The sequence below is a fragment of the Onychomys torridus genome, chromosome 16, assembly GCF_903995425.1.
Source record: "Onychomys torridus chromosome 16, mOncTor1.1, whole genome shotgun sequence".
In the NCBI taxonomy this organism is placed as follows: domain Eukaryota; kingdom Metazoa; phylum Chordata; class Mammalia; order Rodentia; family Cricetidae; genus Onychomys; species Onychomys torridus.
The window spans coordinates 40,228,833-40,254,113 of record NC_050458.1 but is presented as its reverse complement, the minus strand read 5'-3'; the positions used below and the strand labels follow the sequence as shown (position 1 = coordinate 40,254,113).

The 25,281-nt window shown below is 52.0% G+C and overlaps 1 protein-coding gene across 1 annotated transcript; it reads left to right on the top strand.

Moving 5' to 3' along the window:
- Positions 1 to 23,717, top strand: LOC118596699 (maestro heat-like repeat family member 5). Its single transcript, XM_036207577.1, has 24 exons — positions 1 to 90; positions 1,189 to 1,281; positions 1,485 to 1,601; positions 1,824 to 1,943; positions 3,160 to 3,282; positions 3,373 to 3,449; positions 3,988 to 4,123; positions 7,493 to 7,588; positions 8,427 to 8,531; positions 12,736 to 12,871; positions 12,990 to 13,084; positions 14,153 to 14,302; positions 14,753 to 14,907; positions 15,855 to 15,999; positions 17,159 to 17,343; positions 17,539 to 17,676; positions 17,851 to 17,962; positions 18,147 to 18,290; positions 18,813 to 18,989; positions 20,322 to 20,477; positions 21,427 to 21,549; positions 23,044 to 23,146; positions 23,349 to 23,423; positions 23,617 to 23,717. Exons 1-24 carry the CDS (start codon positions 1 to 3, stop codon positions 23,715 to 23,717), a joined length of 2,952 nt encoding a protein of 983 aa, XP_036063470.1.
- The last annotated feature ends 1,564 nt before the right edge of the window (positions 23,718 to 25,281 follow it).

The following is a 25,281-nucleotide window of genomic DNA, read 5'->3' as shown; positions in this document are numbered from 1 at the left end:
ATGGTGGTCAGTAAGATCAAGAACATGATGATCACGGAGCAGGACCTGGCGCTGGACACCATCTGCCATTTCCTAGAGGAGCACAACCAGGTAGGATCAGAGAGATTCATGGGGCTTGGGAGGAAGTCAAGGCACCCTCCAGGACCTATCCCAAGCCTTCACATTGAACTTATCAACCACCCTAGACTCCCACAACTCTTGGCTATCCATGAAGTTCCTAACCCTCTATGGGAAGGTACTGGAGGATTTCAGGGAGTTGGTGTGGCTGTCTTACTTCCCACCTACTGGTGGGAAGGCACAGAGTCCACCCAGGGTCTCCTCCTACCAGGGATGGCCAATGCATTCCCAGGCCCCTGACTGCTCTGAACGACTTCATGGCAGGGTGCTGCAGGACTGACCTGGAAACCCCTATACTCTAATGCCAGCTTGAAGTCCAGAGATGACACCAGGAATGGTTGAGGTCTTGGGATATGTGGGGCTATTGCTGGTTCCTGACAATAAAATTGCACTTTAGCAGGGTGGTGGCAGCACACGCCTTTAATCCCAGCACTCAGGAGGCAGAGGCAGGCAGATCTCTGAGTTTGAGGCAAGTCTGGTCTACAGAGCCAGTTCCAGGACAGCCAGTGCTACACAGAGAAACCCTGTCTCAGAAAAACCAAAAGAAAAAAAATTGTACTTTAATCTTTGTGGCCAACCTTCCACAGCTGCTGTCACTCCCCTGGGCCAATCAAAGTGACATGTTCTTTGAGGGTTGCAGCAGGCCTGTGTGCTACCCAAGCCCTCACAGCTGGGTGTGAGGACTGGGAACCTAAGCTCAGGTGGGGATGGAAAACCATCTGGTCAGAACAGAATGGGCAGAGGCCCAGGGGGTCAACATAGAGGCACAATAATAAGCAGGGAGCATGCCCAGATGCCCACAGGACTGTGTCTGCTAGGAATGTCAGCCTCTGTCCTAAGGGTCTTGAGGGCACTACAGAAGAGGTGGGCATGGCCAGACTTACTTAGGATTGAGGCTCTGGTTCCTGGAGGGATTTTTCCCTTTCCCTTTTCCTCACCCATCTGAGAGCAGGCTGCCCTCTACCCACTCAGGGTCCTGGGAGGGCTCCAATTGTCCTGTTGGCTCTAGAATCTGTCTTGCCCTGGCGGTTGGGCAGGGATAGGCAGGGCCTGAGTAACGTCTGCCCACAGCTCTGGGAAAAGCAGAAGGAGTCTCACAGGGATGCCTCTGTGAAGAAGCTCCTAGAGTTCCTCAGCCTGGACCCCAAGCAGGCTGCTGATAAGGTCAGTGCCCCACAGGCAGCCTGCATGCAGCTGTTTTAGCCCTACAGGAGGGGGACCTCCCTTGCTTTGTACCCCCCCCCCCCCCCCCGTGCGCAGCGGGAGGAGAAAGGGCTCCCTCTTGGGGAAGGAGTAGGTCTGACCACACAGCCCTGCTATGCTCAGGTGGGTGAAGTTCTGAGCAGTTTTACCCTGCCCTGCCCCAGGCCGTCCTCTTCCACCTCTACGGGCTGATCCTGCGTGAGTGCCCCAGCGAGGAGCAGGTTCAATGCCACTTGGCCAGCCTCCTGGAGCTGTCACACCAGCACTCCAGCCAGCGGGAGGTGGGTCAGCGCCCCCAGGCTATTGCCTCGTGCCTCCTTACCAGTTCCCAGCCCCCTTGCCCCATTCAACATCACTGTGATTGTGTGTGGCTCTCACTGCATGGGACACATTGCCAGCTTGCCACCAGCCCAGTACCTGGGAGGCAACCTGGGTGGAAGGACAGCCCCCAGAGAGCTGCCCTGTCACTTGTGGGCTGCCTCACAGGGCCCTCTGGTACACAGGGCATTGCGCTGGCTGTGGGCCTGGCCTCCACCAAACACTTGCAGGAGGTATGGGCCCTGCTGGAGCACCTGGGCCGCACCAAGTTCCTGCGTTCAGCTGCTGTGTCCCCAGACAACCAGGTAGGGAGGTCTTGAGTATTGGAGCATGTGGAATAGTGCAGCATTGGACAGAGAGGGTGCCAGCCTCCATATGCCCATTGGTAATACCAGGGCTCCTTCCTGGCCCATCTCCCTTAGGGGCTGGTGTTGGGAACACAGGATAGATGAAGTACCTACTCTATGCCCATGCTTCATAGAAGTCCTCTCCCCAGGACCTCAGGAGTGGAGACAGTGGAGCTAAGGATTTTGGATCAAGAAACCCCCAGGACTTTGAGGGCTGTGCTAAGCTTGGGCCTCAAGTTCTCGCTGGCCCACCCTGAGCCCAGTAGATTCACTGAGCAGCTCCATTTTCTGACCCAGTTCTAACGCTAGTAGCTACGCTGGGAAGAGTCTACAAGAGAATCTCAAAGGAGAAGGCTTGCCTAGGAAACTAGCTTAGAGGGGCTTCCTAGGCAGGAGGGCTGGTGGCAGCCCTTGGCCTGACCCTGTGAAGGAGGGACACTGCTGGCCTCTACCGTCAGTCAGTACAGAAGCTATTAACTTTCTTGTTGGCGGGAGGGAAGTGTGGGCTGGGAGGGCTTAAAGCCTGGAGCTCTTCAGCCTAGCTCTCACCTGCCCACAGCCATCAGACAACAGCCTTCGATGGAAATGGGTCAGCAGCACCTCCCTGCTGTGCTATGGACAGATAGCCAAACATACCAAAGAGGACATCCTGCCCTGGGTGGACAACATCGCCTCAAGGATGGTGTACTACTTCTCCTGTGGCCCCTGTGTGAGGCCCTCCCCACCTCTCCATAGGGGGGCAGGGTAGACAGAGCCACCTGGGTTAACTTGCCAGTCACTGAAGGAGTACACATAGGACAGCCTGGGGTCTTAGGAACAGAGCTCACTCAGGGTCTGCTTTTTTATGCTCCTGGGTCCAGTGCTCTGGCTACACGTAGCTGAGATAAGGCTGTGTCAGCCCAAGGCAGTAAGGCTGGCCTAGGGAGAAGGGAACCTGTACCCAGCTTCCTCTATTGTCAGAGAAGTTATGTGTGTATATGTGAGTAAGGTTGTTGTGTTCTGTGTGTATGAGGTGTGTTGTGTATGTTGTGTGTGTGGAAGGGTGTCTGTATGTGTTGTGTATGTGAGGTACACACTATGCTGGTCCCCTGATCAAGGTGGCTGCTTGGGTTATATGACAGGATTTTAGGGAAGTGTCCCCTGACTTTACCTTTGGCCCACCTGTCGGGGACAGGATGAGATCCTGAAGTCAAGCTTCCTCTCTGCGGCCATTCTGCTCACTAGATCGCTCCGGGACGAGCATGGCGCCCAGAGGTACAAGTTCACCCAAATACCAGCGCTTGTCCAGTGCCTCCTGGTAAGTGACACTGGGGTCCACAGTGGGTGCTCCCAAGGACCCGGGTGGCCAGCCAGGGGCTGCTGCCACAGTTGCCCCTCTACCCTCCAGGGCATCCTCCAGAAGGAGCCCAACTTCCTGACCACCTTCTCCCGGCAGAAGGTCATACTGGTCATCGTGGGCCTGAGGTAATTCTCCTAGGGCATGGGAAGGAAGACAGGCAGAGTCCTGAGTTTGTGGTGGTAGTCAGTGTGTGAAGGGCTGGGGCCTGAGGGGACACTGGAATATTGGATGTGCTGAGGCCCTGCATGTTCTGCCTAAGAGGTTAAGTTTGCTTTCTTTCTTAGCCAAGATAGATTGTTAGTACTGGCAAAAACTAAGCCCTGCCCATAGTCACACACTGAACCACAGTCCTGAGCATAGATTGGACCCTAACCCGAGTCATACATGAAGCCTAGCTTTTCACCCTTGGATCCTAATTTAACTCTATGTTCTGACTTGACCTATTCATAGCTTTGATTCTGACCCTAAAAAATGTCTAGGTTTCCCCCAAGCAAGTGCCAATGATTTAGGACAGCTCACCACAGCCCCTATTGTGCAGGCCCTTCTCATTCCACTAAGCCAAGACAATGTCTATCTTCATATTCTAATTGTGCTGGTATTGTCCTTGCTGGGAGTCCCTTGGGCTGGGCTTGTACCCCAGCCCATCACTTTTTTCTTTTGCAGTAACCTGAGACCCAGACTCACACCCCTGCTCAAGTCCCAGGTCCTGAAGACTTGCCTGCACAGCGTGTACAAGCTTCCCTCTACCGAGGCCCTGAAGAGTGGCTCACCTTCATTGGAGCGAGCCCCAGATGTCATGGTGATGGCCTAGGCTTGGCATGTCTCCCTCTCAGGGACGTGGGTCCCCAGTGCTGGGCTAAGGGTTAGCCTTGTTTGGTGACTGGCGGAAAGAGGAGCTCTGACTGGGTTTAGATCCACCCTGTCTGGAGCACAGGCTCACTTCCACCTTAGAAAGCTCAGGACCCTTTGGGGTTCTTCTGCTCAAATGAGACCCTGGTCTCAGTGCAGCTCTGGCAGAATTCTCTGAAGTGAGCCTTCCTGTACCTTGTGCTCACTGACTTCCAGTGAGCTGACAAATACTCTCCAAGTGCCGGGATGCATCCTGGTCCTTGGCTGTGCAGGCCTACCCTGCCGTCTCAGGCTATCTTGCCCCGGACCCAGTCTCCAGGGGAGTTGAAGCAGGGTCAGGGCTGGCTGTCACTCACATGCCTCTGATCACTCTTGCTGGCACTCAGCACACAGCTAGGCCATGTTCCATTCCGTGACCCAAGCATGTACCAAGGCCATATCCAAAGCAGGCCAGGCCAGCTCTGTCCACAGGAAGTTAAGAGAGGATACAGTGTTGCTGGGAGGGAGCCTGCTCTGGAAAGAAGCCACATGACCAACATGGCTCTGAGGGTGGCTAAGTTCTGCTCAGCAGAAACAGCAAGGCAAGAAACAAAGCCCCTCAAGTTTTGTTTCCTGGCCCTGAGCCAGGTTAGCCGGAGAGGCCAGGTAGACACAGGGAGCTGAACTGTGGTCTTGCACTAGGCCCCCAGAGCGTACATGAAGCATTGCCTTGTGGATGGTTCTAGAGCCATGCTAGGAGAGTCCAGGGAACAGAGGAAGATGATGAGTCCCGAGGGAAGCTCACCCCCATGAGGTCACAAGGGAGGCAGCAGCCATTCCTATGGAGTTCCACTGGGACCATCTGCCATTGCACCAACGGATTTCCGGCAGCTGGGTGTAGCTTCGATTCATCGTCACCTTCATGCTGGCCATTGGGATGAATACTCTGTCATGTGTTCAACTTCAGTGAAATGTTTGTTCAGCTCTCACAACTAACTTAGAAATGGACTACTACGTAGATTTTTAAAAAACGACTTTTTATTTGTGTATGTGTGTGTGTGTACCTGTCTGTGTGTCTCTGTATGTGTCTGTGTGAGCCTGTGTGTATGTTTGTTTACACATGCGTGTCTATGTGTCTCTGTGAGCCTCTGTGTATGTGTCTGTCTGTCTGTCTGTCTGTCTGTCTGTGTGTGTGTGCTGTGGTGCACATGTGGAGATCAGAAGAGAACTTGTGGAAATTGTTTCTCTCCTTCCACCATTAGGGATCTAACTCAAGTCTCCAGGTTTGACAACAAGGGCCTTTATGGTCCTGAGCCATCCTGCCAACCCTTCTATACCGTTTTAAGGCTCCTCTTACATTTGGATGTAAGCCTATAGTCTGCACTTGAAAATCTTTTCTCTGGGTTGTGACTTCTGAAGACAGTTGCTACTGGTTAGAAAAATCCTACATTTTTTTCTTTTATGGCCTGTGCTGTGGACGTGATGTCTAGGAAGTTTGACCTAGGGCCACAAAAATCGCCTGGGTTTTCTGCTGGAAGTTTTGCATTTTGAGGGTTCAGCTTTGTGTTTTGTGGGGGCAGCTGAAAGGAAGTACCATAGCTGTAAAGAACAGAACACTGCAACCCACAGCTCTGGAGGCTTCAAGTACAAGGTTTGAATGTCAGACATCCCCCACGAGCCCATGTGTCTGAATACTTAAGTCTCCAGCTGGTGGTATTACTTTGGAGTTGGGCCTAGATGGAGAAAGTGGGTCACCATGGTGAGTGTGGTCCTGCTTCCAGCCTGAGTGTTCTCTTTGCTCCGAGTCATGTGAGAAGGTGCACTGCAAGCTCCTGTCACCAAGCCCAAGCAGCTAGGGTCACCATGCCTTGCCACTGCGATGCACTGTACGGGCTGAGCTCTGGGCCAGAACAAATCTTGACGTTGCTTATGTTGGCTATTTGGGCACTACAACAAAGTAAATGATGCCGATGCTCATCAGTGGAAGTGGGGCCTTGGAGAGACGGCAGTCTATGCTGCTGCCTTCAGAGACCTGAGGAATTCCTTGCAGGGACATGCACTCAGGGAATGCCAACATTCATGACTTTGTGCAGAAAATAATTTTAGGGCGGTCCAGTTTGAAGCAGAGTTGGACTTTATTAGGAAGAGAGTTTAACATAGACTTAGCATGGGGTTCACAGAAATGGAGGCACCCAAAGAAAGGATAAGACACACTCAAGTGTGACGAAGTCAGGCTGAAATACCTTAGCTATGGGCACACAAATGACATCTGTGGCTCTCGAGCTCCATCTCAAAGGGTTACTAAGAACCCTTCTTCCATGCCCTCTTTTTGGTAAATGAGATCCTAAGGTGCTTCTGGAAGTGGATTGGGCTGCAGTCTGATAGGGTGAGATCATGGGTTTCTAGGGTTACAAAAGGGGGCCAAGCTATATTTTTCACTGGAAATGGAGTCTCCTATCTTGCTTCTGAGATTTCTAGAAAATTGTAAGTTTACATTTGGGGAAGGAGTAAGGCCATCCTCAGATCTGCTCAGCCTTAATTGTGTTCATTGCTATTTTAACATTCTTATTTGAAATATCTCCACATAAGAGTATTGCCTCCATGTCAGAAACTTTCACAGTAGACAGTGTTAGCTGTGAAGAATTCTTGACTCCTTTCAATGGACATGCTTGGGCCTTCCAGATGGGTTTGTGTTGATATTTTCTGGTTTTATTTCCATTTTGGAACCATCTTTCACTTTGAGACAAGATTATCATCAAAAGATTCTTTTCATCCAGAACCATTTCCTTTCTTTTTAACCTTTATCAAAAATATGGGATGGGGGAAGCCAGGCAGTGGTGGCACACACCTTTAATCCCAGCACTCAGGAGGCAGAGGCAGGCAGATCTATTGGTCTACAAGTTCCAGGACAGCCAGGGCTACACAGAGAAACTCTGTTTCAAAAAACCAACCAAACAATCAAACCAAACAAGTGTTTCATTTGTTTCTGATAAGTTTTCAATGGCTGAGACATTAGTCAAAGGTCCTTCTTGGAAAAACAGCAGGTCAACGGGAAAGAGGTCGGAGCAGCAGGCATCATCAGTGGCTGCAGGAGAGGGGCGAGCAGAGCTGGAGGGGATATTCCTGAGCAGCTAAAGAGACCTGCATGCTCACAGCACATCTCCTCTATGAAAAGTCTGGAGGCAGGTCTCACTATTCCAGATGCCACCAAATGGCATGGTCAGCCTCATCTGCTAGTGTTGGGCCCAAGGAAGCAGATACCTTTCAGCCCTCATAGAGGAGCTGGGGAGACCGTGAGGTGACCTACTATGTGATGCCAACTGGCCCTGTTGCTTGCCAGGTGCTGTACAAGAAGACAATACGTGCCTTGGACCTGCTCCTCCAGAACTTCATCTCTGAGAACCCGAGCATGGATGAGGTCTGCTTCCTCCTGCAGGTAAGGCCTGTGAACCAGGATAGTAGGGATTCCAGCTCCAGCCCCAGCCCCACCCCCAGCCCCAGCCCCAGCCTGAGCCCCAGCCCCAACCCCAGACTGCACTACTAGAGAGATGGTGAGGGCGTGTGTGTGTGTGTGTGTGTGTGTGTGTGTGTGTGTGTGTGTACGCACATACATGATACTAGGTAAGGAGACCTTCAACATTCTGGATAAGTGCTCTAACACTGAGCCATACCTGTGACAGGCTTTATTAGAAATGGAGGGAGACTGGAAGAAAAGGGCACATATGTGTTTCCTGTCTCTACGATGTGGTGCCCCTTAATACCCTAGGACTGTCACCAAGAAGGCCATCACCATGCTAAGACCGCCAGAGCCATGCATCTCCTTGGAAAGTAGTCTGCTTTGGGCACTTTGTTATAGTAACAAAAGGTGGACTAATGTGATTTATTGTGGGTTGGACTGAAGCATGTGCCACAGTTGGGGCTGATGACTGGCCCTAGAATCAGGAAACTCTGGAATCTGACATGGCTCCCGGGTAGACAGTATTGGAGTTTAGCTGAGGTGAAGGATGCCTTGCTGGGGTCTACTGTAGGGTTGTTTGGCTGGTGTCAGAAGATTTGTGCTGCTTGTGTTAGAATAAGAAGGTGGTTGCTTGCATTTTCCCTATCTCTCAGATGGCCCAGAGCTGGAGTAGATTGATGGACAGGCAAGGAGGCCAACGATCTGGGTGGGTGGCTGTCACCTTTCTCAGCAGGCAGCCCTACTTTGAGCTGATGTTGATCTGGGTGTGATGGGGTCTGTGGGCACAGATTCTCATGCTCTGCTCTACTCATCCCAGCACACAGAGCACTGGCTGAAATCTAACAAGAGCCATGAGCGCGGTCGGGCTGTGCAATCCATCTTCCTGCTTCTGCAGTATGTGGTGGACTCTTTGAAGCTTGCTGTGAGTTCCCTACACCCCAAAGCCTTGGGGAGCACCTGATGGGGGCAATTGAGGTTAGCATTCAGGAGCATGGGGGAGTCTTGCCATAGGCACTCTCTGAGCCCTCAGGCTGGGGACTGTGGCTACGATTTAGCAGGATGGCCTGAGAAAACCCCCAAGCCAAAACCACAACTAACAGAGGGCAGAGACTGAAGAAATGGAGAGAGGGGAGGGCCCCTGAGGGAATAGCCTGGGTCTGGACAAGGAAGCTGTTGTGTGGAGAACCCATGCCTCAAACAAATGTAGAAACAGCTAATCTGGGGGCTGAGAGGAAGAGCGTCACCCCACCCCTAGGCTCTCATGGTCCGTCCAGCTGCTTCACATGGAGGCATCAGGCTTGGATGGGAAGGACTGAGACAAAGCCAAGTTCCTTAGGGCAGTGGGCCTCAGCCACCACACCACACCTCTGAAAACTGTAGCAGGCTTCACATTGGCCAGGTGTGGTCACCCTAGCACTCAGCAAAGAGGATTGCACGAGGCCCGCATGAGCTATGCAGTGAAACCCTGTCAGGAAGGAGTGGGAAGAGGAAGGGGAGGGGGGGATGGTAGTGGGGGGGAGGGGAAAAAACAGATAAGGATGACAAGATGGAAGTTGAGAACTTCCTGGTCTCTAGAAGAAGACAGACACTCCTCATAAAAGGAGGCAGGCAGATTGCCCGGCAGTAGCTACAAATAAAACATGGATACAATGGGTTGGGGCTGTACCTAGCATGCACCTATCCTAGGTTGGATCCCCACCACTACATGCTACAATCCCAGAACTCGGGAGGTGGAGGCAGGAAGATCAGAGGTTCAAAGTCATCCTTGGCTACTTATTGAGTTTGTGACCAGCCTGGGCTCTATGAGACCCCATCTAAAAAGCAAAATTGACAGAGTGGACCTCATCAAAATGAGGAACTTTTGTGACAGGCAAGAAATGTGTGCAATGTGTGTATCTCACAGAGGACTTGTGTCCAGAAAATGTGATCGGCTATAGCTTGTTGAAAAGCTAACCAGCTCTTAAAATGGGCATCAGACAAAAAGAGACATTGCAGAGGCCATGAAAATGAATGTGCCCCCACATAGCTGGTCATAAAGGAAATGCAAATAAAACCACGATTACCGCCACACACCCACTGGAAGGGTAAAATTAAGGCTGGGAACAGCAAGTGTTGGCCAAGATATGGAGTCCCGGAAATGTCTCACATAGCCGGTGGGAATGTAGGATGTTAAAACTGCTTGGCAGAACTTCCGGCAGTTTTTTTTGAAAGTTAAACACATACTTATGCCCTAACCACACAGGTCTGATCCTAGGTATTTACCCAAGAGGAGTGAGCATTTATATATCTATATATCTATATCTATATATCTATCTATCTATATCTATATCTATCTATCTATATATCTATATATACATATATATATAGATATATGTATATATATACATATATATATATATAGATATAGATATAGATATAGATATAGATATAGATATGCAAGAATACCTATATGGTTTTGTTCGTACTGGAGCCAAGCTGGGAGCCCTGCAGATGTCCAGCAATAAGAACAGGCAAGCAACGTGTGGCGATATCCATCCAGCCATTGACACAGCAACCAAAGGCTGGACCACAAGGATACAGCAGAGAAAGAGACCCATGAGAAGAGTGTCTGTCTTGGCAGACAGGACCTGCTTAAATGGCCCAGGAAACTTGATGGGGAGTGTTCTCACAGGCACACCGGGAATGGGGAGGTCGTGCTGGTGCTGTTGGAGTGTGGAAATTAATAGAGATGTTGGGAGGTGAGGCCTGCCAGAGAGAACTTTGTTTTTATCTTGAAACTGGACTCTCTCAGGAATGGGTTAGAACTTGAGAGATTGGATGTCTCCTTTGTTATCCACACACTGTTCTGACATGCACTCCTGCTGTGTGTCATCCAACACACTGCCATGCAGTTAGAGGCCCTGTCCAGAAACCACTGCCTGAAGCTAGAAACTTCCTAGCATCCAGAAATGTGAACTAAATAAGCTTCTTTATCAATCACCCAGCCTCAGGCACAGCAGCATAAAGAAGAAGCAGACAAGAATCTATTGAAATTTGCAAGACTATTGAATTTTGCACTTAAGATTTGTAATCTCTCGGTGATTGTAATCTTAAATAAAATTACCATAAAACTGATAATAATTCTGTAGTTTGGTTTTTGCAGTAATACTGGTTTGAAATTTTACTCTATGCAGTATTCTAAATATTCTGAAAAAAATTCAGAGACTTACAAATGACAGAAGGCATGGAGGGTCTGGAAGCAGGGGGTCTCCTGGGACCAGGACCTCCATCAGAGGGTAACAGAATGTGGTGCTGTACTGGAGTTGGAGCTGTTGAACTCTTAGTATGCACGGATGTAGATATGTGCCTACGTCAGCATTCATTGTGCTCTGTGTGCTGTGTTTGTAAGGTATGTGTATCAGGGGTTATGCGTGTGAGGTATGCACAATGAGGTATGTTGTAAATGTGATGTGAGTAGTGTTATGTATGTGAAAAATGTGTGTGTGAAGAATGTTCTGTGTGAGGAGTGTTGTATGAGTGATGAGTGTTCTGTGTGTGTGTGTGTGTGTGTGTGTGTGTGTGTGTGTGTGTGTGTGTTTAGTGTTGTGTGTATGAGGAGTGCTCTGTGTGTGTGTGTGTTAGGAGTGTTATGTATATGGGAGGAGTATTGAGTGTGTGGAGAATGTTCTGTGTGCAGAGTGTTGGATATGTGAGGAGTGGTGTGTGAGTCAGGAGTGCTGTGTATGAAGTATGACTGTATTGGGACAACTGATGAAGTTTGGATATGGACTGTGGATTAGATAATGATACTGATGTTGAATTAGATTCCTGTGACTGCTGTGACTGTTGCATTGTGCGTCTGTCAGTAAGTGCCCTCATTCTTATGAAATAAACAATGGATTATCTGAGGTCAAATGCCCAGTGACTCCAGTCAGAGGAAGGGAGATCAGAAGGAGCCAAACAGAGCAGAGTGTGACTAATGAAAAACAGTGGCCAGAGGACACAGAAATTCTCAACTATTCTCAACATGTTTGAAGTGCAATCAAAATTAAAGCTACAACATTGAAATTAAAATGACCATGAAGGTCCTCACAGAGCAGTTAGACCTGACCAAGGTTTGAAATGGGCGGGGGCTTCACCAGAAACTGTGTGAGTGGGGCCTTGCAAAGTTGGCTTTGGGAATCCAGGCTGGGCCTGGCAGGGGCAGTGAGGTGGCCCCTGTCACCAACTGAAGTTCCTGCTGAGTCTACACTGGGATGTGTGTTTCCAGGTGGGGTGGGCTGGCCAGGTATGTGGTAGCTGCTGCACACGCCAGTCACCATGCTGGTCTGGGCGCTGGGATCTGGCAGGGAGCTGAGAGGCTCATCCTGGAGACTTCAGAAAAAGCATCCAGCATGGGCTTCACAGAGTGATGGATTCATTGATGATGCAGAAAGTCCCAAGCTGACAGTGAGTGCGCAGGGTGTTCTGGGCTGTCTTCCTCCCCAGCCTGGAGCAGAAGCCTCACTTTGAGAGGACAGGAGTATGGCCCACACAGGAAGAAAGAGCCTCTGCAGATCAGGCTGTCCCCACCCCAACCCCCTGTGCCTCATCCTCACACTCCTCATCAGGCAACCCCGCAGACTCACTGCCAGTGTAGAACAGCTCAGCCTGGGGTGGCTTTTGTTTGAGTACAACCTACTTGAGCACAGGAGACTCAGTAAAGTCAAGCTCCGACCGTGCGACCCTTCAGATCTCAGAGGCTGGACATTCAGAGGAGACTGTGAATGCCCTCCCTATCATCTCCATGAGGATTACAGGGGGGGCTTCGTCACTCCTCTCTCTCTCTCTCTCTCTCTCTCTCTCTCTCTCTCTCTCTCTCTCTCTCTCTCTCTCTCTCTCCCAGGCACATATACCTATCAACAGACACACATGCCTGAATGAGGTGATAGGCATACCCAGTCTCTTATTGTTAAAAAGCGGAAATGCCTTTTCCCAATGAGAAGACCGGTCAGAGAGGTGAAGAGAGATGCTCTCTTGGGCAGGATAGGAGTCTCTCTCAAATCCCAGCCAGTACATCTCCCACAAGATGCCGAGAACAGGGATGGACGCAAGAAGTGGCACAAGGAAGCTAGGCTCGGCTTTGCTCACTGCCCCCCTCTCCCCAGGAAGAGGCCATGCCGTCCATGCTGGGCCACCAGATAGGCCTCCTGACTCTGCTGTGGCGGGATAAAGATGAGTCCACACAACAACGTTCTCACCAATGTGTCTTCCTCCTCATGCAGCTTGTGTTCCAGCAGAAAGGTGAGTGGAGCAGGGTTGGGGAAGGGGAGGCTCAGGGCGGCCTCCCTGTGAGCTGGGGCAAGAGTATTGAAGGAGAGGGGCAACCTCCAGCAGCCTGTCTGAACACCACCGTCCACAGGGAAGTTGGAGGAATCCACACAATGGAACAAGATGATGCACTTTGAAATCAACAAGTCTAGAGAGTGGGAGGAAAATCTCTACCACATAGTGAAGGTGAGGTTGCTCCGATGGCCCCAGAGCACAGTGGTTATATGGGTCATCCTCTCCACTCTCAGCCCTGAACAGATGGGGCCAAAGGCGCCCAGGGACCTGAGCAGGCAAGCAGGTTGGGCAGAACCAAGATGGGAGGGATGTCTGCTCTTTCTGGGAAAATTGTCTGTCTCTGTCCCTCCTTCCTTCCAGCCTCAGCTTGGATAGGGCCTCTGAACCATGGGCCAGAGGTTCTCACTTGTGTATCCCTCTGGGGACAAGAGCCTATCTTGCTCTTCTGGGGGACACTCTGTTCTTAGCACTATCCCTTCATCCTAGGTAAGCTTGAGGGACAGCCCTTCCCTCTGATCTTCCATGGCACATCCTTCCTATAGTCTTCTCAGACTTGCCTGCCTGTGACATCGGATGGAGAAGAGAGGGACAGAGTTTGTGTTCAAGTCCCATGACTGGTCGGGTGGCCCTGGGTCGGTCTTCCCATCTTCCTGAGCCTCAGTTTTCCTTCCTTCCAAGTGAGGGTCCAGCTTCTGAGACAGGCTTTGTCAGAAGCAGTGACACCTTCCAGCATCTCATGTCTCCTGGACCACGGATTAGACTGAGTCTACTGTCCCAGCGGCCCCTCCTAAGAAACAGTGGATGGCAGTTCAGGTCCCACCATCCAGGGACAGTGGGAGAGGGAAGTGAGACAGGGGCTAGGGCCAAGCAGGAGTTAGTCACCATTCTGACCCAGCAGGGACTGGGTGCTGTGACTCTTTGCAAGACTGTTCACTACCGTTGTCCTCAGGGGAAGTCTTAGAGAAGAGACAGCTTGGAGCTTATGGCAGGCACACTTGTAGCCACCCGGCCATGGCCCCAAGGCGGGGGAACTACAGGTCATAGCAGCCTGGAACAGGGGCAGGATGGGCCCTTTGGGGCCCTGCAAGCCTGTGTTCGTGGCACTTACATGACTGTGCACACAATCTTCATTCCCTCTCTGGTAAGAGCCTAGATCGCTGCCTGGCCTGAGCCACTGCAGGCCAGAGGTCTCCCCATCCCCACCCCCACCCCTACCCCCTGACCTTTGGCTCTGCACAGGCCTTCAAGAAGGACTTGACAGTGGCGCAGCACACACAGCTGATCCTCACCCTGGTGCACAACCTAGGCGGTTGTAACTACCTCCGCTGTGACCTTGCCGCCCAGCTCCTACTGATGATGTGTGAGGAGCCCGGCTTCAGAAAGGAACAGGTGAGGCTGGGTGGGTGTGGCTCCCTTCAGATTATGTGTACCTGCCCATGTGAGCACGTGCCATATACATTCATTCCACATGGAATTACAGACCCAATGAGCCATCAACCTAGTAGCCTATAAGTGGGATTCCAATGTACTCTTGGCCAGCTGCCTTTGTCCAGCAGATTCCTGGCCCGCCTTCTGCCGCCTCATAGATGGCCTGTGGGAGAGGGCAGATCTAACTGCCCTCCAGTTCAGCTTGGCCAACTAAATTGAAGATTCCCCCTTGGGGACTGCCGGGCCCCGTCTGCTTGAGTGCTCTTACAGGTTAACCACAGCTCTCCTCTTGGCTTATTCACCCCACCTTCCTTAAGACAGAGATGGAGCCTGGGAGCTGAGGCATAAAGCTAAGTCCTACCAGGAACTCAGAGGGCCTTGCTCTGTCTGAAGCTGCATTCCACCTTGCAGGTGGCTGAGCTCTTCCAAGGCCTGTTCCAGGAACTGCCGAACATCCGCTCCAGGAGTATCCAGCGGACCATAAGTAAGGCCACCATGGCTCTGGGGATCCAGCATACTCAAGAGGTGGTGGAGGTGGTCTTGTCTTTGTGTCATCCCTCAGAGAGGTAGGTCTTCCTTTGTTTGGCCCAGGCACCCCAGTGTGGACATCAACCAGGCATGCCGTGGCCCTCCAGCCCAGTCCTTAGTTATTTATTGAACACACCAGGCAGGAAGAGGCACTCAAGGGTTCTGTCTTTTTCCCGAATCTGGACTGTGGCCACAGGGGCTCTGAAGGTGTTTGGGGCTCAAACAGGGCTCCAGCAGTCCCAGGAGGGCCATCAGCATAGAAACCATCTCAGATTCACAGTCACCAGAGGCCAGTCTGTAAGCAGAGTCACAGACCGGTCTGTGAAAATACGCAGTAATCCCCGCTCCACTCATCCACAGGTGCCCTATGATCCCAGAGCCCCAGTGAGTCTTGATTCTAGCTGCCTCGCTAGATAGCTCTGGGTCTTCCAAGTGGCAGTCTGTTGACAATGAAGCCCGACTAATTCAGAACATGGCTGTGGATGGGCAACAGCAGCATAGGCACAAGCCTGTCAGGAACTCCTAAGCTTGTCAGTTGTTAGGTGGCCAGCCATGCTCTGAGCACCTCATGACTATATGTATATAGCTGGCAATGTGAGAGGTGGCGGGGACAGTGGCCGACCTCGGAGCACACAGCCTTTGACAGGGATCCTAGTGTGACTGGGAACTCATGAGTGCTGCCTGGCGTCGTTCCTGGCACTGCTGGCTCCCCTCTTCTCTTCAGACCATTTGAGGGGCTTGTCCTACTTCCCAGGAGAAAAGACAGGCTAGAGGGTAGCCATTTGCTTGGGGTCCTGGGGAGAGGGGCTGCAAGGCTGAGGCTTGGGCAGATGTCTAACAAAGCATCACAGAACACGGACCTCAGGGCCCCTCGCCTGCTGCTCCCAAGGGGCTCACTTTCTCACATCCCACTAAATGGCCAGCATTTGTGGGAGGTCTCTCTGCAGAGGTATTCCCAGTGGTGGCCTAGACCCTGTCTCATCAGGTGGATCCTACTGCTGTGGAAGGCTCTGGCTACCAACTACCATTTGTCACGTGATGTTATAACCCTGCTCTACATAAAGTTGAAATTACGGCCGCCCAGGAAGCTCCTCCAGGCCAAGTATCAGGCCCATCTGGTCTCCCTGATGGTGAGTAGCACCCTTTGCTTAGCCCCCAGCACAGTCCCCTCAGCGACAGTAGCAGTATCCAGGGCCTCAGTGGGATCCCACAAGGACACTGTGCTGCCTCCAGGGGCCCCACTCTCAGGCCTTTATCATGGTTTGTGGTCATTTGTGAAGGTAGGCCGGTGCATCTCACCTGCTCGTGGTGAATCTCCCACCCTGCATGCATGGCCCTGCTAGGTGTCTGACGGACCGGCCACCTGTATGCAGACCCCTGCTGCTAACCGCGCTTGTTTCTCCATGGGCATGGACCATAACAGAACTAAAAATCCTGTGAGCTCTCAGCAAGTGGTTCCTAGACTCAGTGGAAAGTAGGAGAAAGTCTTGGCTGCCCCGGCAAGACTCAGAGACACAGTGACCATGCACTGGGCCGTGGTTGGCTGTGGGAACAAGAGTGGTGAAGAGAGATGAGAGGCATCTAGAAGGATCTAGGGGAGGCAGCGGGATCCCCGAGCAGAAACCAGGGCAGGGGTGGGTGAAGATTGCCGGCACTGATTGGGAGCCGAGGCTAGCACCTGGACTTCCCCCAAGCTTTGGAAGGGCCTCACTTAGAAGTGACCCACTCATCTCTGCCCCTTGAAAAGAGACCTTTCAGTTCAGGGAGGGCCAAGTGGGGCATTGGAATGGTACCAGTGGACTGGGTAGGAGATGGTTTAGGGAGAGAGCCAGGGGACTCTATGGCCCAACCCCAAAGACATAGGGATGGATGGAGCCAGCCACCAGAAACTTAGGGCCAGGGACAAAAGAAAATGGGACCAGGAGAGGCCCTCATCAAGGAGGGTCTGAGAAGGACCTCCCCGCAGGATGGGCACGTGGAGTGATCTGGCTCATGAGAAGGTGGAGCCAAACCAAGAAAAGCACCATCAGTGGTGTGGAAGTCAGGCATTCTTGGGGCCTGAGCAAAGGCAGGAGGAGGTCAGAGCCCAGCCCCAGAGACCACAAGGGTTCCTGGTTCAGCCTCAGGGCTACCACAAGGATCTTCAGCAATGTATCCAAGAGGTCTGCATAGTGAGCCGCAGCGGGCCAGATGGGGATATTGAGGCCTGGACTAGAGTGGCTCTGTAGCCGCTGTCCCCACTCTTCTGCTCAAGGGTCCCTCTCCAGGCTTTGCTGTCCCCCACTGCAGGCACTGAGCACCATTTATGAGCTCCTCTACACCCCGGAGTACAGGAACACAGTCCGCTGGGCTTTCGCGGGGATCCTTCTGGGGCTCCTCACCGAGCTCTACTACCTGCTGGAGATGGGTCTGGTGCAGGGTATCTTTGACTACCAGGAAGACAATATAGCCTCTAAGCCCCTCGGGCCCTGCAGGTGAGCCAAGATGGCTGCTGTCCCCTCCTCGTGCCCACTGAGCCATGCTGATTCTGGGGGACCCGTTTTGGGTGGAGTAGGGGTAGAGATGGGACAGAGTACCTGACCTGGTCAATAGGGAGACTCTTGGGAAAGGGGAGCCTAGTAGGTGGCAGTTAACAGGTTTCAGGCACCTGTCTTGTTCCCCATGCCCAGAACCTGCCTAGAAGCACTCAAGGGCCTCTTTTGGACCAACCAGTACTGGGAAGTGTTTGCTGACCTCAAGCTGACCCAGGGCTGGGAGCTCTTTGGGAAGTTGGAAACTTTCACAAGGGGAGTGACCCTTTTGGCCAGGTGAGCCCTCAGCTTGGGCATCCTCTGCCTGGGAGGGGCTAGAATGGTTAGCAGCCCAGCCCACCCTCCCTGTTCTAGATGCTGCACTCAAGACTCAGCAGTCTGGCCAGTGATGAGGCCTGGCTGGATAATGAAGCCCTCTGGGGCCTTGTGTGTACCTCTTGCATGTGATAGGGCCATGGCTCACTATAACTGCGAGGTCAAGGCTGTCTTGGGGCAGGCACTCATCTCCCTGAAGAGCACTGAAGAGAGAGACAACATTGTGGGGATCTGCATCATCACCGAGGTCAGCCTCTCCCCAGCCACCCCCAGGAACTTCCTTCCCTTCCAGGTCTCTGACTCATTTGTCAGGTGCACTTGCTGATGGAAGTGCTTCTTTAGGTCTAACTTACTATATCATGGTGCGGGGTAGACGGATTCCTTGGCAGCTGTGATTATCAGGTGGGCTGATGGTGCCCACCCCTGCTCAGTTTCTCAACAGCCCAGATGCCTTCCAGCACATGTCTCGGAAGGTCATGGACAACTCCCTGAGCATAGGCCTTTCCAACCGCAACCGAACAGTGCGAGCTTTGAGCCTGAAGGGCCTGGGCAGCACTCTGATGCACCCTAATAAGGTGAGGGGGCAGGATTTTGAGGAGAGGGGTCCTCTGCCATCCCAGAAGGGTCACAGGGAAGACTAGGCACAAAGGAAGTGTCCTAAAGGGTATCTCCTTGCAAAGGGTGGTAGAGAGAGCCAATCAGGCCTGGGTGGCCCTGCTAAATTGCTTCAGATGGGGCTCTGAACTAGGTAAGAGTCCCTCATGACGAGTACCCAATATCCTACCCTTTTGACCCTCCCAGAGCAGGGCTGTTCTGCCATGGCCCTCATGACAGGGCTGGGATGCAGATGCAGATTTGGCTTATGCTAGATACATCTTGTGGTTTTATCTCTTTTACTATCCAACCTGTAGGGGAGGAAGGGAGTGGATCTGGGAACATCAGCTTCGGCACTCAGACCTCCTCCTCATCTGCACTGACTCAAAGATGGGCAGATACCTAACCTTGTGAGAAGGCCAGGAGCCCCAGTACCTGCCTCACTGGGGCAGCTGGCAGAAACTGGTCAAAGGTCCCACTGGAGGGTGGTGGTCTCCCTGCAGGTGACTCTGCTGAGAAGTAAGTTGATGGAGCTGCTGGACAACTTCCTACAGCCTGAGTTCAAGGACCCTGTGGGCCTGATGGAGATCATGGGCCACCTCCTACACTGTCTGGGTGTCCAGAGCATCGGGACTCTCAGCTTCAAGATTGCTCAGCACCTTCTCAGCCTGTTCACAGATGTGAGCTGGGCAGGGGGGGGGGGTGGGGCGGCAGAACAGGGCAGGCCAGGGCTGCAGATAACAATCAGAAACCAGTACCACTCAGCATCTGCTATCTGCACCAACTCCAGAAGGCACAGACTGGCATAGTTGAAGTTTTTGATGGCACTGAGTTTTGTTCTCAGGCCCCCAGAACCAATGATTTCTTTTGAAAGCAACATGAATCCCTCCTCATACTGTAGAACAGGGCCAAGTGACTTCAGGGGGTTGAGGCTGAGAATGAGGAAGGCTTGGACTTGGCATTGACAGTCCCAGGAAGACCACCACAATATGCCCCTGAGAGGGATTAGAAACGGGAGATGAGAGCTAGAATAAGCCCCAGTTGGGGTAGGTAGGCAGCTGGTGGCCACTGTACATCTGGAATCGAGGAGGAAGCAATGGGGGCAGTTTGGGGCAGAAGATGGCTCTGCCTTTCGTGGACAGGAGACTGAATCATGATGATGGGGTTAGTAGAAGGAGCAATGCCAGCATTATCAGGCACTCCCTTAGGTGCTGGGTTCTGCAGCCACCTCAACCCAAGGGCAAAGGCACTGCGGTTAGTCACTGTTTACAAAAGCTGAAACGGTACAAGGAAGGAATCTCACCCAGGGTCGTGAAACTAGAATGTCACAGATTCAAGTCAGGTCTGCCTAGGAGGAGAGGCATGGTTGCTATCATCCCAGGGACATGCAGAGAAACCCAGAAGTGAGAAACCAGGAAGAATGAATGTATCTAGGGAAGGTTGCCAAAGTTTGAAGGGGATCATGAGTGGAGCCGAGGAAATGGAGAAAATGAGAAGGCCATGTGTCTTAGTTAGGGTTTTTATTGCTATAAAGAGACACCATGACCACAGCAACTCTTATAAGGAAACCATTTTAATTGCGGGGCTCACTTACAGTGTCAGTGGTTCAGTCCGTTGTCATCATGGCGGGAAGCATGTTAGCATGCAGGAAGATGCGGTGTTGGAGGATTAGCTGAGAGTCCTACATCTTGCAGGCAATAGAAAGTTGACTGACTGTCACACTGATGGAAGCCTGAGCAAAAGAGACCTCAAAGTTTGCCCCCACAGTGACACACTTCCTCCAATAAGGCCATCCTTCCTAATAGTGCCACTTCCTTTGGAGGTCATTTTCTTTCAAACCACCACACCATGGGACAAAAGAAGTCAACAGGAGTCAGGGGCTGAGTGGACACTGGCCTATGAAGTTAGGGACAATGCAGGCTGTCCTTGAGCAGAGCAAGGCTAAAGCGAGGCAACCAGAAATCATAGGAGAAGGCTGGCCTGTGGCGTGCATGAGAATTCCATCCCCCCAGGAAAGAGCAAAGGTACGGGAATATGCCATCTTCCTCTTCGGGGACGTCATCCACTATGGTGGCAAGAAGTTTCATCAGAGCCTCAAGATCCTGGCTTTCCAGGCTGCAGTGCCTCTGCTGTTCCACATGGCTGACCCCTGCCCAGAAGTGGCCATGGTGAGTATGCTGTAGTTCAGCTGGGAGAGCAGGGCCAAAGGAAGACCCAGGCAGTAGACTTGGAGGGCTCAGATCTCCGATTGAAGCCAGCGCTCTGGAGAGCCCACCTGGGCAACAGAGACGGCTTGGTTTGGGCCTGTAGGCCAACCCAGCAGCCAGAGAAAAGGAGTGGGCTCCATCCATTCCTCAGCCACCCACATCAGATTCCTCACTCCCATCCACCCATCACTCCAGGCTCTTGTATAGCCTCTTCTGGCTGAAGACCTCTACTCTGCCATCTAAAATAAGCTGCAAGAATCTGCCCTTCAGGCTCTTTCTACCTCTACCTCCCCCTCCCCAGTCAGTGGTGTGACTACGTGCTGTACTGGAACATCTTACTTGTACCCTTCCTGCCTGGTGCCATGACCCCCCCACTCCCCCAGAGGGACCTTGTGCAACCCTCCCTGGGGTGGCCCTGAAACACTTAGCTATATCATGAAAAGGCCTTGGGTTTTGTAGGCCATCCTCTACCTTTGCTTCTCCATGGAGTTAGCCTAGCCTCTGTCCACTACTCACAAACCAAGCTTGGCTTCTGCTGGCCCTTGGGAACAAGCTGTCCCAGGCTTCTGAGAGTAAGGCCTCACGTTTAACAAACCAGGCCCAGGCCCATATCCTCTGCGGGAAGTCAGGTCTCTTCCCAAACTTAGAGTAAGTCTCCAAGTTGGTTCCTCAGAAGGAGGCCTGGGAAGCCTTTCTGGAAGTTCTGTGTGAATCGGAGCAGAGTGCCCTGGGCTTAGAGAGTGGGTCACCCCACCCTGTGGTGGTGCTCTCCCTTCTGGTGCCCCCTGAATGGCCCTGGACCTTAGGAGTCCACAGATGGTACTGCTACAGAAACCTCTCCTCAGGGTCTGTCTGGGATGAGGAGGGTGATGATGGGTGGAAGCAGAGGCAGTCTATTCTCCACTTTCAGAAGGCCAAGTTCACCTTCCTGCGCTGTGCCATCCTGTTAAAATGGGAGTTCCGGAAGGAGCTGTTCAGCAAGCTGGCATGGGGCCAAGGGCTGGGCGCTGCGAATGACATTTTTATCTACATGGTAAGGTGTGGGCACCTTTCTGGGGGAGGGTTTAGGGCCAGAGAGGTGCTGGCTGTTCAATCACCCCAGACTGTTCTGAGGGTGGGGTGTGGGGTTGGGAGAGGCAGACCTGAGGGTGTTTAAGTACTGAGGCTCTGAGTGGAACATTTTCCCTTCATAATGGAGCTCGGGTTCTCTGGAATGTGCTGTCCAGGAAGGCTGGCAGAGTCTCCACCATGTGCCTAGAGTGTGCCCAAGGCCACCTTAATGGGGCCTCTGAGGAGGAAGTGCCCCCTCATGTTCCAGTGCAGATTTAAGGCAGACACAGCTGAGTCTCTGAGTCCAGACACGGCAGGGCCCAGGTGTGGGGAGACCAGTAGCAAATGCCACCTAGCAACCACCTAGCAACTACCTAGCAGCCACTTTAATCTCTGGCCCCAGGTTCTTCTGCCTTACTGGGTCTAGGCTGTCAGGGCCACAATCCCAGCCTCTTGGACAAGTCCAAAGTCACTCGGGCAAGGCAGGTCAGGCCTGTCTTCAGTCTTCAGGCCTCACTGGATCCCGGTTCGGCCACTCGGGACAGGCCTAGAACTGTGGCTGCAAAGATCTCAAGGTGGTCTTTGGGCAGTGAGGGGGCACTGGGCTCCAGGCCTGCTGACCCCTCCCATGCAAGTGGTGCCGAATGCATCTTGATGGCAGCAAGGATAGAAGCATGGCCTTGGCGACACCCGGGACTGCAGCCTCCAGCTGTTTCACCACGGTCCTGACTCTGAGTGTCAGGCGCCACCAGGACCCCAAAGTTTAAAGCACAGCATGGAGGACAGGGAACCGGGCACTTGGAAGTGGGGAGGCCACTGAAGGACACAGAGCAGCAGATCCTGTATCTGATGCGGGTGTTTGTGTCAGGTCTGCCGTTCAGGATAGCTACACCCAAAGGGAAGTGCCCCCCCAAAAAAAACCACACACACACACACAAAAAAAAAAAAAACCAACCAACCAACCAACCAAACAAACAAACAAACAAAAAGCAACAACAAAAAGAAACCTCGAAGATAATTTTGCTTCCTCAACAACAGAGAAGTAGCAGGAGTGCAGATGTTGTTGTTGGTGAGCCTGCCTCTCCCTCTTCATGAAAATGGGCCTTGCAGGGGACCCTGGTGGCCTGGGGCTGTGGGACATCTGCTTTTGGTTTGTGGTGAGACGATAAGCAGGCAGGATGGACAGAGGCATGCTGGATGGTCTCCAGAGTGATGTTGGCAAGGGCCACAAGTACGGGTGGTCCCAGCTCCTTGCTATGGGCTCCCCTCATTGGACTAAATGAAGGAACTAGGCCGTCACCACCCGCTACCTCTCCACATCCCCTATGGGACTCTGGTGCCTGCCCACCTCTCTTCCAGGCCCTAGGCACTGGAAGTGGAGTTCAGTGTCCGGAGGTGCCTCAGGAAAGCCGTGTCCCTGAAGTGAGGTGCCTCACAGACCCTCAGTATGGCCACAGTCCCTCTCTTCTCTTCTCAGATAGAAAGCAACTATGGCAACTACCAGCAGTTTCTCAGTCAGGCCCTGATGTATCTGGACAGTCCCCACAAGACCCTGAAGGGGGCAGCCATGAGGTTCATCGGTAGGTACTGACTCAGCAGCTTGAAACCCCCGCCGCCATGTCCCATTCCTCGGGCTGCCACAGTGGACAGTCAGGGCCACATGTCCTGGGTCTACTGCAGGGGCAGTAGCTGCACGTCAGTGAGGGGGTGGGCTGCCCCTGCTGGTCAGTGCTCTCAAAGGGCAAGGGTTGCTATTGCCAACCACCTCCTTGGCTGTCCCAGGGGCATTGCTTCAGGACTACTTCACTGACCTTTGCTTCTACTTGACAAAGGACGATGTGACCATCCTTAAGAACTGTGAGTGAGTTTGTCCCGGGGGGGGGGGGGGGGGGGCTGAGGCCTGCCTTCCCCAGCACCTAAGGGAGCTTCTTGGTGGGAGATGCTTTTCTTGGGTTGGGGTGGGAAGTCACCTTCCCCTCTAGATTGTGGGTCCCGTGGGCCCATCAGCTTCACAGCAAGCTCCTGGTGGAACCCATGGTCTCTCCTGCAGATTTGGAGGCCCTCAGCCACGACACAGACTCCAGGACCCGAAGGTTCTACCTCAACCATTGGGATGATGTTGTAGAGCTGTCCCACTACGTGATGAGCTGAGCCTGCACTTGTCCTTATTTTTGTCTTTGTTGAGTCCTATCTTTATTAAATGCCACAGAGTATCACTGGCCTCTCCCCAGACATGTGTGCCACAGGCCAAGCCAGCTCTCCCCTTAATCTCAGCTCCATAGGCTGTGGAGTGGGAAGGGTGCATGACTCAGAATACCAGAAGTGACCATAGTGCTCCACTAAGCAGCAAGAGCCGGAGCCTTCAGAATAGGTGTTCCCAAACCCAGTCAAGAGCCTAAGTCTTGTATAATATTAGAGGGACCAGCTAAATGTTACACATCCCAGGGGCTCAGGAGAGAAAACTACAAATGACGAGAACTATTTTTGGGAAATAGAATCTCAGCACACCGAGCTCTTTGGTCCACTTGCTTTCATTTTCCTCTGAGATAAAATCCTTTCTACACAGCTTCAGTTCTGTTCTTGTGCCTAGCTCCTTTCTTGCCTGATTTCTTTCTATATTCATCTACTGTTCCCTCTAAGTTCTATCTTAATTCTCTCGTCTTAATTCCGCCTCATCTAGGTCCTTCTCACCTTGTTCTTACCCAGCCAGTACTTCCCCATCTGGCTCTTCCTCGTCTTCCATCTCATTCACAAGTTCTCTCTGGTCAAAATCTTCCTTATCCCTCTCAGTTTTCCATCTTCAAGTTCTCTACATTCTCCCCAAGTCTCCCAGAAATCATAAGCCCAAGCAATAGCAAGCCCCTGGTTGAGCAAAGTCACCAGGCTTGAATTCTACAGGGTCATAAAGGCAGGTAAGAATTTTCCTCAGGCAGTGACCACCAGGCTTTCTTTTACAATCCAAAATGGGAGTGGTAAAAGAGGAGGTCACCTGAGTGCTAGTGACCTGTTTGTATGTTAAAAGGTGGATCTATGTGCTCAGTCTACATTCCTAGAAGTGGTTAGGCAAAAAGTTAGGGGTCTATTAATAAGGTTGTATAAGAAAGGAGGGTCTCATCTTAAATTGCACAAGACATAAAGCTATCTGCCTGACCTAGGAGACAGGTGTTGTTTCGTTTGGCCTTGGATGCTTGATAGGCATTTTAGATAAATACACTGTTAGGAGTTCTTGGAAGCACGCAAGAAAATCATCTTAGGAATCAGTATATATATATATATATATATATATATATATATATATATATATATATATATATATATATATATATATATATATATATATATATGCTAAAATATCACCAAGACTTCTTAAGCCATGGCTTGACCTTTGGAGAAGTCCTTGACTTTTCCAAGTAGTAGCTTTTGGGATAGTAGCTGAATTCCATTATGTTTTCCTGTGGCTTACAGCACCTAAGCCCTTAGGAACCACCCTCAGCAGCCCCTTCTCCAACCCTTGTTTGCCCTCAGCCAGGTCCAGTCTGTCCCACATGCCTCCTTGGCCCATTGCCTACCCTATTCATCTGCCTGTCCACATCCATCCTGCCCTCAGATAGGTCTTACATGAACCTGCTTAGTCAACTACCTCACTCTTGTGGCCACTGAACCTCTCACACTTGCCCAGGACATTTGCTAACCCCCAGGACTTGGTGGGACTTGC